Source organism: Alexandromys fortis, unplaced genomic scaffold (assembly GCF_014885135.2).
Source record: "Alexandromys fortis isolate MF-2015 unplaced genomic scaffold, M_Fortis_MF-2015_v1.1 scaffold_234, whole genome shotgun sequence".
NCBI lineage: Eukaryota > Metazoa > Chordata > Mammalia > Rodentia > Cricetidae > Alexandromys > Alexandromys fortis.
This window is the reverse complement of record NW_026068113.1, coordinates 85,619-100,685: the sequence shown is the minus strand read 5'-3', so window position 1 is coordinate 100,685 and position 15,067 is coordinate 85,619. Positions and strand designations below refer to the sequence as shown.

The following is a 15,067-nucleotide window of genomic DNA, read 5'->3' as shown; positions in this document are numbered from 1 at the left end:
GAGGGAAGAGCTCCCATTTGTGGGTGTTTGGCTGGGCAATGCGAGGAGAAGTTGTGCTTTGGATACTAATGGAGGCTTGGGTAAGCTCAGCAATGGGCCAAGGGGGCAGCCAGCAGCAGGGTTCCTCATTGCCACTCTGCAGGAACACATGCTTCCTCTGGATTGATGCTTCCTCCCATCTCTGCAATTCCTTGCTCCCTCCTGCAGTGGACGGCTCTGGCTGAGACTTAGCAGGTGGAATCGACAAGCAGATGAGTTTCTGCGTTCTGAGTACGATTATTCTAACCTTATGCTCCCTAGGAGTAGCACAGACAGGTTTCCTGGGCTTATTCCTGCTGTATCAGGTAAACAGCCCACACTCAACTTCAAAATTCCTACCTCATAGAGGAAAGAGAGGAAGGTACATCCAAAGAATACACACATGAACTCTCTCTGTCTCTCATACACACACACACACACACACACACACACACACACACACACACACAGAGAGAGAGAGAGAGAGAGAGAGAGAGAGAGAGAGAGAGAGGGAGGGAGGGAGGGAGGGAGGGAGAGAGAGAGAGAGAGAGAGAGAGAGAAAAGGGATAACTCAAAAAAGGGTGTGGCTAGGAAAATCTACCACTGCATATGAAGATAGTGCCACGTGTCTGGCCAAAGGACACGTGCAGAGAACAGGAAACTGATGTCAGACACAACCGTCAGATCCTACGTGGGCTGCCCTGGACCCAAGTCATGCGCCAGCAGCATGGCTGAGCAGTGCAAGGTACACTCTGGAGCCGTGGACTGAAGCCGAGGTTCACGCTGGAACCGTATGACCTTGGCCTCTGCTGTTGCTCTCCCACACTGCACACTGCCCGGCTCCTTAGGCCAGAAGGTGGCTGGGAAGTGGCCAGCCAGTCTGGAAGCTGGAAACTGTGAGACCTGGGGTGGCTGTGGGGCTTCGGTGTAGCTCAAGGCAACCACTTCAGTAACCGGATCACCACCGTGGAAAAAATACCCTTAATAGAAAGCTCTTGTGAAGTTTAAAAAATGGTCTTCTATTTTGTCAACTGATAAAATCCAAACTGTTTTAGCAAAGGTAGAGAGGCACACGTGGAAGATTGCTCAGTTAGGTCTAGACGGGGGAGCGTAATCCAACACTATCACTTCTGGGGAGAAGAAGTTGGTGCAAAGCACCCAGCCTCCTGAAGAGGGTACGGAGAAACACGATGGCCGAAAGCCTTCAGCACAGCAAGGAAATAAAAACAGAGGTGAGCTGTGCGTATTGTCAGAATGGTAAACATGTAACACAATCCAAGATGCCCCTTTAGCTCTACTCTCAGCTCTGCCCGCTTTAGGCTAAAACAAGAAACTGCGTAAACAGTTTTGCTTTCTGTTCTCAGCGGGAAAGAGACACGTAAGAAACGGCAGTGTGAAAGCAACTGTCCATACATGCTAGCGCGGCCAGAGACAGGGACGGAAGGTACTGTCTTCTACCGTTTGTGTTGGCCACACTCCTGCAGGCATGTCCTTTAGGTTCATTCTATATGATTAGAACAAAAGGATTACAGGCAGGGATTTCCTGCAGGAACCCAAGCAGCTACCCTCTTATTCCCCTGCCAAACAAAACCAAAGCCAAAGGAAACGAAGAAGCTGAGACCGGAACTGGTATTTTTCTCCCCACCCTCACCCCCTTGTTTAACTGTCTACTTTGCCTTGGTTCTTTCTGTCCAGGGAGGCATCTTCAGTTCGTCTGCAGAGGCTATCAGTATTTCTTTCTTAGAGTGAGACTGGGAATTTTCATATTTCTTCCCCCGAGATGATTGTGCTTGTTCTAAAGTTAGTTTGATTTTTAAAATGAAATTTAAATGATCTTTTTAAGGTTTTCCCTGAAAATCTTATGAAGCTGTTTGGGAGAGCAGAGGATGCATGGAGGCTTCGCTGTCCAGAAAGACAAGTTTTAGGGTTTTTCTATTAGTGGGTCACAAGGGAAAGGCCAGGAGCACTGGCTGATGCCACGTGATGAGGGCCTCAATCAGGCCTCTTTGGTCACCAAAGAACTTCCCTGGGCTTCTGTCTCCTCACCTGCTCAGGGAGACTGGGGCATTGTTGGGATTCCTTCCAGCTAAAGTATCAAATAATGCATGTCTATTGTCGGTAAACTTCATTGTTAAAAATCTAACAGCCAAGTGCCCTAAACAATATAACTTGAGTTCGGGCATGGCAGAGACCTGATCAAACCAGGAATATAATTAGGTAAAACAAGCAACAATCCACACCAGCACTTTCTTCTCTGATGACTGAAGTCATAGTTCCTTGGGGATAAGCTGATTCTATGGCAGTAAGATGCAGCTCTGGTAAATACAATAATAAAGGATACATGTTCCAAAAATAGCTATGTAAATATAATACCAATATCAGTAAGCACAAGAAGAATCTGATGAATGAATTTAGTTTTTCTCAGTGGTTATTATTATCATTTGACTTGAATGGCAAGGTTTCAGACAACATTTTAAGGAATAACATTTTAAGGCATAAATATTCTAGGTTTTATTTCTCCCTCCTAGTGCATGCTGCTGACGTCACTAATTGCAGTGAACTCTGGGAAGCTGGTGGGTGATTAACAGGCCTAGTTATGAACCTGAAAACCAAGCAGTGTACCAGACTCTTCATCATATTGATCCTTTGATTGTAAGTCTTCCCAGGACATTCAGAGAAGCTCAGCCAAATGTAACTTAATAGACACAAGCATTCAAAGGACAAGCAAACATGTAAGTGGAACTCGAATAGTACCTCGAGTTTCTGGACCCTCAATGTCCTTCCTGGATGAGGCCAATAATCAGGGCATCCTAACTGATGTCAATCAAGTAATGGGTTGTGTGAATAGAAGATACTCATGTGCCTACTTTACATATAAATATCTGATTTCTTATGGAAGGATGCACATATGCTATCATGCCTGGTAATTCTTAAAGAAGCCCAGAGACTTCCCAGGTTATTTCTGGTGTTTGCAATTCAGCAACCCCCTCACACCTGTCCATCTCTCCATCCATTCCTTTCATGTGTGTCTATTATTGGACCAGCACACAGCCGGGCCTGTGAACAGGCTTGGCTTTTACTGTCCTTAAGAGGAATTCTTCTGCAGCCCTACAGCATCCATGTTTCTGTTAAACACAATGTTCCCATGTGGACCATCCCGACAGAAACTGAACACAAGACACCGATGATAGATTGATACAGCAGTGCAGCAAAAAGAACTTATCATTTCCGGTCCCCTAAATCAGCACTCAGCTGCTTCTTAATCTACTTATAACCTCAGGGAAAGGAAACAAAACAAGAATGAATGAGCTTGCAACTATGTTAACCAGGCCCCATCTTTTATCAGTTTCTGCAACCCCTTCATTAAGAGAAAAGAAAGCTTTAAGAACACTGAGCCCAGAATAGAAGTTTTCTAGCATTTACAAGAACAATTTTAAATATTCACATCTGCAAATACAATTCTCTTTTTAACTGTATTTGCTTTTAGAAACAAAAATAACTTAAAAATTATATGGCTCCACCCATGTAATCTGATGCATATCTTACAGAGAGACTTCATTAGAACTCACTAGTGTGGTCCATTATTTAAAAATGCAATCTGGCTTGACTCAATTACACCACTTGAGACATTCTGGAATAATCTCAGCATTGAAAAGAATGAAGGAAAGAAAGAAAAGAAGGAAAGAAAGAAAAGAAGGAAGAAAGAAAGGAAGGAAGAAAGAAGGAAGGAAGGAAGGAAGGAAGGAAGGAAGGAGAAAGAAAGAAAGAAAGAAAGAAAGAAAGAAAGAAAGAAAGAAAGAAAAGAAATCCAAAAGAAGAAGCCCTGAGCAGACTCTGCAGTGGTTTCTGTGTGCTGTGAGGAGAGCTTGCTCTGTGGTTGCCAGTGTCTAAGAGTAAACACTCCTGCTGCACTTATTGGCAATTACTGCTGAAGGTCGCACATCAGCAGTGAGCCTAAATTCCAGGAAAAAAAAGAAAGGTCTTATGTAACGGCTGCCTGAATGTTGGCAGATGCCCAACTCAGCAGTTCACAGCAATGTAAAAAAGTAGGACGCCTCCACCGGGGTTGGACGTCACGAGCACGCCCCCTGAAGGTGAAATCTAACAATTTCTATGCTTCTCTGCCCCCCCCCCCCCCAGCCTTCGCACATCCTCAAGTTTACAAAGTTTCTTGTCTGTGGCATCACTGGCTTGTAGGAGGAGCTGGAGGTGAGAGAAGCTAAGGGCACAATAAAAATAAAACCAGGTTACAGCTACCCTGGGTGACATGAAATGTCTGTCTAGTATTTTTTTCATTTTGCAGTACAGGAAAGCAAAGTTGCTCACTGTCACCAGAGGCCTGGAGTGACATTAATTCAGAGCAGATCACATCTCAAATGGAAACTAGTAGGCACGTCCAGAGACGTCAGTCAGTGCACACCCAACTCCTTTTCAAGGACATAATGAGGAAACCTAGGTGGACCACTCTGTTAGTCCCGACTTCCGCCTGAACTCCTAGTGTGTTCTCAACAGCTATGGCACTTCCTAGTTTAGAAAAGTGGGTGCTATCCTGCCTTGAGGCTGCGAAGTTTTACCTGACCTCTGAAGTGACTACGTGACCTTCTGGCTTAGGGAACATCTCCAGATGACATTTGCCCATAACTCCAGGGAATTTCTATCATGTTTTGTGACGGACTGGAGTAATTTTTATGTTAATTTGTACAGGCTCTCTAGCAAATCTCAGCAGGGAAAATACTGTGTGCATCTGGGGTCACGCTGTGTCCAGCCTTTAACACGATGGCTGTAACCTAACAGGTTTACATCTTTAGCATCAGCTGGTGCCATTTATGATCAGTGATGGAGCTTTCTATATCGTGATGAGGAGGGGTGCACAAGTACACACATGTAACAATCCATCAAGCTTGACATAGCTCAGGAAGTTTCCTTTTCCTGTCCTTCACCCCCTGTTCTTCCTATCTCTGCTAGACAAGACCGAGTCAGGGTTAAGGATGGAAATTGCCTCTTTACTTGCTAAGAAACAGAAACACAAACACCAATACCCTCCTATTTCTGGTGTCAAATGCAATTTAACTCTAGGAGGCAGATGGGAAGGGCCCATACAATGCACGTGCCTTATGAGGAATCTATGACTCCGCCCTTCTTTTACTCTCTTCCCCAAAGGTCTGACATGGATGGAGAAGCTTGGGCTTTTTCTTTTTTCCTACGTTGTTTGCAGCAACCATTTCCTGGCATGCTCAACTGGCCTTTATCACCAAAAAGCAGTGGCTCTTCACCGATGAGGAGATGAAGGGACCAGGCATGCCTAATACTCCCCCTCACCCCACACATTCGGGATTCAGGGCTGAGCTGGCAGGAGCTCTCATTAAACTTCTGTAGAAGCTCAGCTATGGATGCTGGCTTCCACTAGCACACTTTGGTGAAAGGTTGAGTGGTGGGGGGCGTGCTCCACAGGAGCTGTGGTGGTTTCCAGAATGGGCTGATAATAAAGGCCAATCAGTCATCTCTGAGTAGAGGGCCAGGGCCAATAGCCTGAGGGACCAGGGACAGGGTGTTGGTGTCCCAGGGTTCTGACTGTTGCCAGGGGTAACTACGCAGAGGGGAGCCACAGTTGCTTCCTCAGGGAATTTTCAAAGAATCTAAGTGCCTGCCAGAACATTCTTCCTTTATAAACAGACAGTATTCTATTTCCTAGAGTATAATTATAAACACACCTGCTCCAACTGTGGAGTCTTTCCATAAGCAAGCAATAAAGTCCTAGCCAGGAGAACCAAATTGTATCTTGAGCAAGCAAACACATCAACTGATCACTATGGTGCAAACAGTGTCTTAATAACACTACTTAGACTCCGAGGAGGGAGGGTTTTCTTTCCCTGACTTAGTCTATACCTAAGCAAATAGAAATTCAGTTTCAGTAGCTCAGGGAGAGAAATTTAAAGGGATGCCTTCATAATTCTAGGTAGAAACAGGAGTACTGAAGGGGCCAGCACACCAAGTTCAGCCCACAGCGACCTCCTAGCATGGAAACAATTCAGAAATGGGAAAACTACATAGGAAATAAGACAAGACAACTGTGCTACAGGCAGTGAAGGAGGCTTACAGGAGTCCACCCCTCTTCACCCCTCTGCCATCCGACAAGCACATCTGCTTCAAGTGCAGGCATAATTGTGTCTGATTACAACAAAGACAAATGTATTCACAGCGCATTCATCATAGAGAACTCTATGGAGCTAAACGGGCCACGTGTAAGCCCTGGCTGGCCATGCTCTAGCTGGGTGGGCTGAGTGGCCATTTGCCTCTCAGAATGCCATTCCTGAGGCAGCCAGTTCAAATTCATAACCACTTGTGTTGCTTCCAGACTTAAGTCTGTGGCGTATCTTAACTTTCCTTAGGTGTATCTAAGCCATTTATTAAGAATTTTCAACAATAGTGTATTAAAGTGAAAAGACACTGGATAACATGTCTAATCTGGTAGCTTCATTCCATCTAAATTAAGGTACTAATTAACTAGCCTAACAAAAAAAATCAAATAAAATTTTATCCCGTGTACTCTATGCACCAGGCAATAAAACCACATATGTGTGTGTATATATAATTCTCTCTCTCTCTCTCTCTCTCTCTCTCTCTCTCTCTCTCTCTCTCTCTCTCTCTCACACACACACACACACACACACACACACACACATTTTCTCCAAATCATTTTTTTTTTATCTTGCTGGTACCCCCTACCAACTACATATCACAGCCTAAAAACACTAAGGCTGTTGAAAATGTACAGAACAAGCAAGAGGTAGTAAGCCTCCAATCCACTCATATACCAATGTTTCTAGGACAGTATTATAAGGGCCACTTGACAGGCCAGTATAGGAAGCAACGATTGCCATCTTCATTTCTGCACCTACTGGTAGTTCTTGCAGAAGAAAAGGCATGGCTACAGGGATGGATTCACAATGACTTATGAAAATATTTACGTGACACCCCCACCCACACCACGTAATGCCTTTCAACACAAACAGCAACAGAGTAGTGGGATTAGTGTTTTGTGGTTGTAGTTTAACTTCCCAACCATGTCAATCTATTCTCTCTCATTATGTCAAATGCTTAACACAAAGCAAAGCTCCTTCACGTTAACATCAAGAGTTAGCTTCACGCCTAAGTTAAGGACCCAGGCAATAACTGAAACCTTGTCACAGCTTAGAAACTCTACCTGGATGAACGGTGGGATATCCAAGGACAAATGACAAACATTCTGGAGGAAAATACTAACACAGACAGGACCAACCCTGCTCACTCCAGAAGGCACACTACACAAAGCCAGACGCTAAACGCAGAGACCAGAGGACACGGTACAAGGCTAACTGGAAGGGTATCATGGAGACATCACCATGGGACATTAAAAACAAAACAAAACAAAACAAAAACAACAAAATTAGGACCTCGGCATTTTCCACTTCATCAATGGAAATTTGCTGGAAAAGAAGAAAGGAGGGGAGAAAAAGAGATTTGTTAGGAAGCGAAACACAAGAATCTAAATGTTAGAAAATTGTAAAAGTATGCTTATGCTCAACCATGTCACCTTCAGTGCTACTACAGTGGCCATTTGAAGGAGCTTAGGCAGCGTGGTCACGGCCACAGCTTGGAATGACGTCTGCTCTGGAACAGAATACGCAGCATGTGCCACGCTTCATTCACACACTGGGCAACAAACCTCACGAGTCTGTCATCCAAGCTTTAAGACAGTCTTGTCCTTGCTTGTAAACATGAGATCTTGAACTGAGTGGGACTGAAAGCCAACTCCCTGAGCTTTGTTTTTCAGAAGCAGAGAGGGAGGGACGGGATAGAAGCCTAGAGTACTATGAACTCATTTGACTGCTTTACTGGGAGTCAGGAGCCCAAACTGCAGTTGGGCTCAGTCAGACCTGGGATTAATTTCAGGGGGCAGAGACCAACATATCTCATAACCCGGGAGTGTGGGTGAGCGATAGTCACCATTTGCCCCAGTTGGATTAGTAACATTGGATCTATTGGCATCAACTGCAGGGGAATTAAAAAATCATGAGAGAATAATCTCATTTACATTACATTACATTACATTAGTCTAAGGATAGCGCAGAAGCTCTGTCACATTCCATTTTGTAAAGTAAAAAGTTTGTCAGAAATGCTAGCAACTGGAAAGGTCAACACTCTACTCATCTAGAACCAAGAAGCTTCCATGGTTAGCAGAGAACCGACAATTGGTAAGAATAAAAACCCTGGCATTACCTGGGGTGCTCTGTCTAGAACGAAAACAGGGATTATTCAGAAGGGCAAGTGGGATGTCAAATAAGTTCTGAAATATCCTTTTACACAGTTTTTGGACTCTGAATTTCTTTCAAAGCTCTTTGAATGATAATATAAACCAAGATCAGCATAATAAAAACCTACAATGAACAGCAAGAGGCCAACACTTAAGAAAACTCTGTTACTTTTTCAAGCAGGATCAAGGGGCTTGAAGATTTTCTGTGAGCTATAGAAAGATTCAGAGAAATCTTTAAGATTCCTAGCCACGGAGACGTTACCTTATTTTTTTTTAACCACAGGCAAAATGTATTCCAGATTCAAAGCAGACTTTAGTGGGCTTTTCATATGTATATTCATATTTACACAGTCCTGGTTATCATTCTAAAGTCTGATCTCTTTGAAGATACAGGATACAAGATACTGTCAGTTTATACCAAGATGTACTTCAATACCATTTTGTGATAATTTTTCAAATATTCTTTATTTTTATATTTAACAGCATGAATAACACACACTGTTGATTCTTTGCATTCAGGGACATAACAGGTGAAGATTAATTGCTCCTTTAATTCCTGAGTGCTTGATGTGGGTTGGAGAGGGTTTGCATCTACCCTTGTAGTTGGCACACTCGGAAGTTGGACCTCACTGGTGACATGCTGGCAGGTGGTAAGACCTTGGGGGAGGGCCCTAGATCACAGGGCTCTGTCCTTGTATGGAACTGACACTTTGTTATCTGGGTTTGTTTATTATTATTATTATTATTATTATTATTGCTTGGTTTGGTTTGGGGTGAGGGAATAAGGTCTTATTCTGTACTGGAACTCTCTACATAGGCCAGGAGATTTTATATCTGGTCATTAAAAAGTATGTCAGCTTTTGAGAGATTTTAGTATATTTTAATCTACTTGGTAATCTGAGTCATACTTTTCAATGGTCTCTGTTCCCCTTTATGAAAGTAGATCTATATAAGAACACCCTTTTTTTTAGCAGAATAGTAAGAAATTGTTTCAAATTTCCTTGTCATATATGACCTTGATAAGTCCTGAAGTTGAATGAAAACACCAAGATGAGCAAAGGCATGTAAAGCCTCTCTATCTACAGCTTAGAGAAAGAGACCCACACTGGAAGATACAGCGTGAGAGAGGTGGGAAAGGATACAACTGGGATGTGGGAAACTGGGGTTCTAGGCTTGATCCCATTCAGACTCTGCATGTGACCTTAGGCAGATACGTCATCCCAGCCCAAGTGCTTATGCTCAAGCAAGGGTTGATGAGGCAAAGCCTGAGACCTTTTCTAGATCTCATCCTGTAGCAATGGAGACTCAAGAAAGGGCAGGAAAGAAGGACAGTATCAAATATGCTCGGGAAGGTGCCAGTCATGGGAACATTCCACACAAGGGGCAACCAGCAGGAAAACCGAGATGAAAGCACGGGAGTGTCCTTAGCACCAGGCCAAGGACAACCCCGTTTAGAAAAACCCAAGCCAACCTGGTTTCCTTGAGAAAAGAAGGTTAGTTTTTTGGCTGTGAGATTTTTCTGCCCTTGAAAATGTTGGCCCGTTAATGGGTTGTGTTTCTTCAACTCAGCAAGGACAAGCAGTGGCCATCAGAAATATCAAAGAACCTTGGTGAGACAAAGTTATTATCAACTGCCAGACTGAGGGAGGCGGGCACCCTTTCATGCCCTCTGCCCATTTCATAGTGGCTATACATACAGATGGCTAAGTAGCATTTTTAATTAGCTAGAGCACCAGGGCCAGAAGTTTCAAGTCTACCGCAGGTGCCTAGAACATCTCCTTTGGTTTTATGGTCTTCCCAATCTAGTTTACTGTGTTTCCGTTTTCCAGAAGTGGGGATGACAGTCCCAAGCAGTATAGAAAGAGATGTCAGTCTCTGGGATTGGGGGTGGCTAATTTCTTCACCAGCTACAAAGAAAGTGAACAGAGGCCCAGGAAACTCTTCTAGACTCTGGCCATCTCTTACTTCCTGACATCTGTTCATCCATCTTTCTCTATTTATCCCCTACCCCTAAGCTACCCTTGGCTTTTCTCTTCCCTCTCTTTTCCCTTTCTTTTCATGAAAACCTGCCCATGTGTGTGTCTATATGAGCAAGGCATCATTTCTCACTGGACTAAGGCTCTCTGCACCTACTATTTATATTTATACGCTTCTTTCTATTAGTTTTTGTCCACAAAATCCTGATTTCCGTGACTAAGTATTCACCTTTACATAAACATTTAGAATGACGTGTACATATGGTTCTTTTGTTGGGTTGGTTTTGAGTCAGGAATTCATGTATCCCAGGCTGTGCCTGGAACACTCGATATCACCAAAGATGACCTTGAACTTTGGATCACTCTGCCTCCACCTCCCTAGTGCCAGGATTACAGGCAAGCACACTACATCCAGTTTAATGAAGCATAGTGTATGTCAAAACCAGGGTTCTACGCATGCTAGGTAGGCATTTACCAAACGGGCTTTAGCCTTGGCTAGCTTGATATTTAAAAGCCTAGTGATCTCAGGATCGTGGAGGGATATTCAGTACAGTAAAACTGCACATTTTCCTGTTTTCTTTTTCTTATCCAGGGAGCCTTGTCTGTTAAGAAGCTGACATTAATGAGAGACCATGGTTAGGCTGAAAAGCAAGACTTCAGCAGTCTGTTATACTTCTGATGATTTGGTTATCATCATCTATTCTTATAGGGAAAGTCGTGGTTTAATTACCCAAGCTCTTTATCAGAGCCAACCAGTGAATTACTGGGTATTCTGACAGGCCAATGAGACCAGGAACCACTGGTAAAAGTGGCTAGCCGACAATTAGTGGGTGCTAGTAACTACTCGACAAAGGCTGTTGGAATTGAGACAGATGCTCAAGATTCTTTGCTGGAGATGAGAAGAAGCACTGGGATTATTCTTGCCACACTGTGCCCTTAGTGAGACACGTGCCATAAGCCTGCTCTCTCCATATACCAAGAAGTGTCAGGTCATGGGGATTGTCTATTTCACAATCTCAATCAGAAGTGGTGACATACTTGCTTGTCTTCCTTCCAGTTAGAACTGGATGGAGTTTCTTGAGGTGCTGGAAGGATTGTGCAACACGGCATCAGAAAAAGGTAAGTCACCCCACAGGTATGCTTAGCTGGAACTTAAAATTCAGGCACCCAGACTGATACATAAGAGGATTATGCCTCACTGGGAAGTTCAGTAGGGAAGATCCTACAAGTGTTTCCTTGATGTTGGGTTATATGGTGAGTAGTGTAAGAGAGACAACTCATAATATTTGACTTGCAGGAAGACAGTCATATGATTCAGCTACCTTTAGAGACAAGAGAAACAGCTTAAAAAATTAAACTATCAGCAAGTAACTAAGGGGATTCCAAACACTCTCAAACCTTAAATTTAGTTCTACAGTGTAATTTAAACGTGAACATCAAACGCAGTACCTTTTCTCCATAGCCTCTATCTTTGGTCATCATTTCCCTGAGGGTCTGTAAGACTTTAATGCACAGCTTCTCTTCATTCTCCTCTAGTAGCTGCTTGGTATGCTTTATTAGTCTGAATGAAAGAAAGGCACAGGTCACGTCCGGAAAAAATCCTCCAGCTAAAGACCTTGCATGAGAAACTTGGTTGAACTAGTCAGGTAAAGAGCAAGTTTTCTTAAGGGTTCCAACTTTAAATACACTTCAAGACATCCATGCGCTTAAGAACCAGTCAGCAGCTATGTCTCACAGGCGACACCTGCTGGCTGGGGACAGATGACAGACTGAGAAGGCAGGAGCTCGCCATAGTCTCTGGAGAAATTATACCAAGTAGAGAAAGCAGACAGAGCCCTACTCATAAGTGTGCCAGTTTTTCCGTTGAGGATTGCTGCTGATATAGCCAATAGAATATTTTTAAAAACCTCATGAAGTTAGTGGCTGGGCAAACAAACACTTTCTGTATCCATAGTTTCGTCTTCAGAGGAGCTCCTAGGGCAGAGCCCACCTTCGAGCTAGACAACTAAATTCCCAGTGAAAATCAAATGAGGATGTCTTGTCATAAAACCACCGGTTTCTTTTCAGATTATGCCCCATGGAATAATCTGAGAAGCTAAAATGTTAGGAAATGATAGCGAGGTCACGGGAGGTCCAAGACTTTTGAGGGCCTGGAGGGTCACGACATTTTGTTTGCTTGTACTACACATGGTAGGTATTTGCTCCCAACTTGTTGACTGGAGAAAAACATGAACAGGCATGCAATTCAAATTGGCAGGGAGTGTCAGTAAATAGGATCTAATAGACAAGTTTACTTTGGGACAGTCAGAACAGGGCTCTAGTATCTGACTTGAACCCACAAAGTTAAAAACTGGCCAGTGGCTCCTCCTCCAGAACGGGGGGCTTGGACTGGTCATCAGGGCTTTCTGGCTACTGACCACTCTGGAAGGGAGGCTGCTTACTTGCAAATGAAACCGCCACTCTCACATTTCCTCCTGGCATCTGTGTTCTCAGGGAAAAGCAGTTCTGGTCTGTGTAGAACATCCACAAGCACAGACAACTCGGCCTGGACCAGGGGCCTGAGCCGGTCCTCCAGGGCAGACACGATGTCCTGGAAGGAAAGCATCACTTGGTTAGCAGCTCAGACGGAAGCTGGCTAACAAGGTGAGACACTATCTCTGCCTACGCATGTGGCACGGGCTAGGCTGTGTTAGCTTAGCTTTCGTACTGCCTCCCATTACTTGCAGTTATCAGACACTGTCCACTACCAGAAGCATTGCCTCCCAATCCAGAAAACAAAGGACAAACAAATCAACACTTTCTCCACCCCTTCATCTGAGACAATTTTAGGCTACTTGAGGGCCAGCCCGCACATTTGTAAGTACAATACCCGAAAACAAGTTTAAGGATGTGAAAAGATGTCTACAGTATGAGTTTAAAATAGTCAGGGAATAGTATGGATTCTGTGACACTGTTTTCAAGATTAATATCTATATCTAAAAAATACATACTACTAATCCACCACCACTGGGTTTCTCTGGGCGGTGGGATCACATGGGATTTTAATATCCTTCCACAAAGTTACTAGTGCTGTCCAATTCTTTACAATGAGCAGCATTAACACAATTAAGTTATATAAACATGAGCACACAAATGAATGAACATGCTGTATCAACATGCTAAATACATGTACCCTGATAGCATGATGGTCTTCAAATGCAAAACACACAGCTGTAGGAAAGGAAAACAGAGAGAAGTTGAAAGGGCTGCCAACCCAACACAACAAACACCATTTAAAGGCAAATGATAGGAAACAGACAAGGAATCATCTTCAAAAGATGCAGCAGCCTGTGCCATGGCTTGTAGCCTGTCCCAGGGCCTGCCGAGTCAGAGTTTAACTGGCAGCATGCAAAGACCGGGACAACACAACACAAGGGGATTTGCATGGGAAGAGATGCCTCACTTCAATATTTTTAACCTGTTGAGGGTTTCAAAAAAGGAATTAAATGGAATTAAATTTATCCAATAACAAAAATTAAACCACATAAAGATAGTCTTAGCTTATGTTTAAGAGATGCCATGTAACGGTAACAACTCAATAATATTTAGGACACACAGAAAGGGATGCAAGATTAGAAAATTTTTCTTGGTGGGAGGAAGGGTTTTCCAACAAAAACTGTAAGAAATCAGGGCACAGATTCTCTAACTCATATGACTTTCATGGGAGTGAAGAAGAGGTTCTCACTAGCTTCACTAAGAGTATGCCTTTGGGGACAATCCTTTCCTCCTCTATCCCCCTTCTCTTCACACCCTACTGGTCCCAAGTCCAACCCAAACGAAAGCACTGACATGGCATGGAAGTAATTCTCGAGAACTGTATAAACATATTGCATGAAATCTTGCATCTTTTGAGAAGTCTGGACTTTACACTGAAATTTGTTTGCATTGTATTTTCAAATGTATGACATTTAGCAGTAAGAGAGGAAGAGCAAGAGAGAGGAGAGTGAGAGTGACAGCGAGAGAGAGAGAGAGAGAGAGAGAGAGAGAGAGAGAGAGAGAGAGAGAGAGAAACGAAGATGCCAAAGCAATGAGCTGGGGAAGGCGCAAATATTGAGAGAGCAAGCGTCTAGATGAGAATTAATTATAGACATGGTTAACTGGCAAGAGCTGTCCTTATCACACGTTTTGCTGCACGAGGGCATCTAATGATGACAGGAACTCGGGGATAATGTATAAGTGCAAGATCAGATCTTTTCAAGCACTGACAAGTCTATACAGCAAGTTATGACCTACCTATGCCACCTACTCCATTTCCCAGGATAGACTTACTCAATCTACGAGGCAAAAAACTAATGTGCTTGCAGATAACTGACGTGGACCTTGCTGTCCAGAAAATACTATCTGATCAGAGAGTGTTGAGTCTGTTATTCCTCACCTTTCCAAAGGCACAGAAAGTCAGGAAACGGTCCTTTGGAATCAAAGTTACATTTGCTTAGGAATGCCTTTACCACAGGAAGGACCTCAATCCTTATCTTGCCCCGGAAGCACTATAGGCCTCTTAGTTGCAAGGGCGGAAGTCGTACACCTCATGTGTTCTGTACAGTAGTCTTCACAAAGGATGTTTCCTACTCTTTGCTTCTTTAAATCTGATCTTGGCTCAATGTTACTTCCTCAGCCAAGCATCCCTCATCCCCTACCCTAACCACAGTCAAGATGAGGTCTTCTGTTGGCCCTTTAGGTTTTACATGTGTAATCAGCCGATTAATGGCCTTGTCTCCTTCACATCTGGAGATCTTTGAAA

General features: G+C 43.5%; 1 protein-coding gene across 1 annotated transcript in view; it reads right to left on the bottom strand.

The window, feature by feature from the left end:
* Positions 1 to 15,067, bottom strand: part of Itpr1 (inositol 1,4,5-trisphosphate receptor type 1) — a gene marked incomplete at its 5' end in the record, with an annotated part of 210,471 nt that overhangs the window by 117,304 nt on the left and 78,100 nt on the right. The window contains 2 exons of the mRNA XM_050124741.1: positions 11,737 to 11,848; positions 12,729 to 12,877. Of these exons, the coding sequence (XP_049980698.1) occupies positions 11,737 to 11,848; positions 12,729 to 12,877 (261 nt within the window). The remainder of the gene's footprint in view (positions 1 to 11,736; positions 11,849 to 12,728; positions 12,878 to 15,067) is intronic.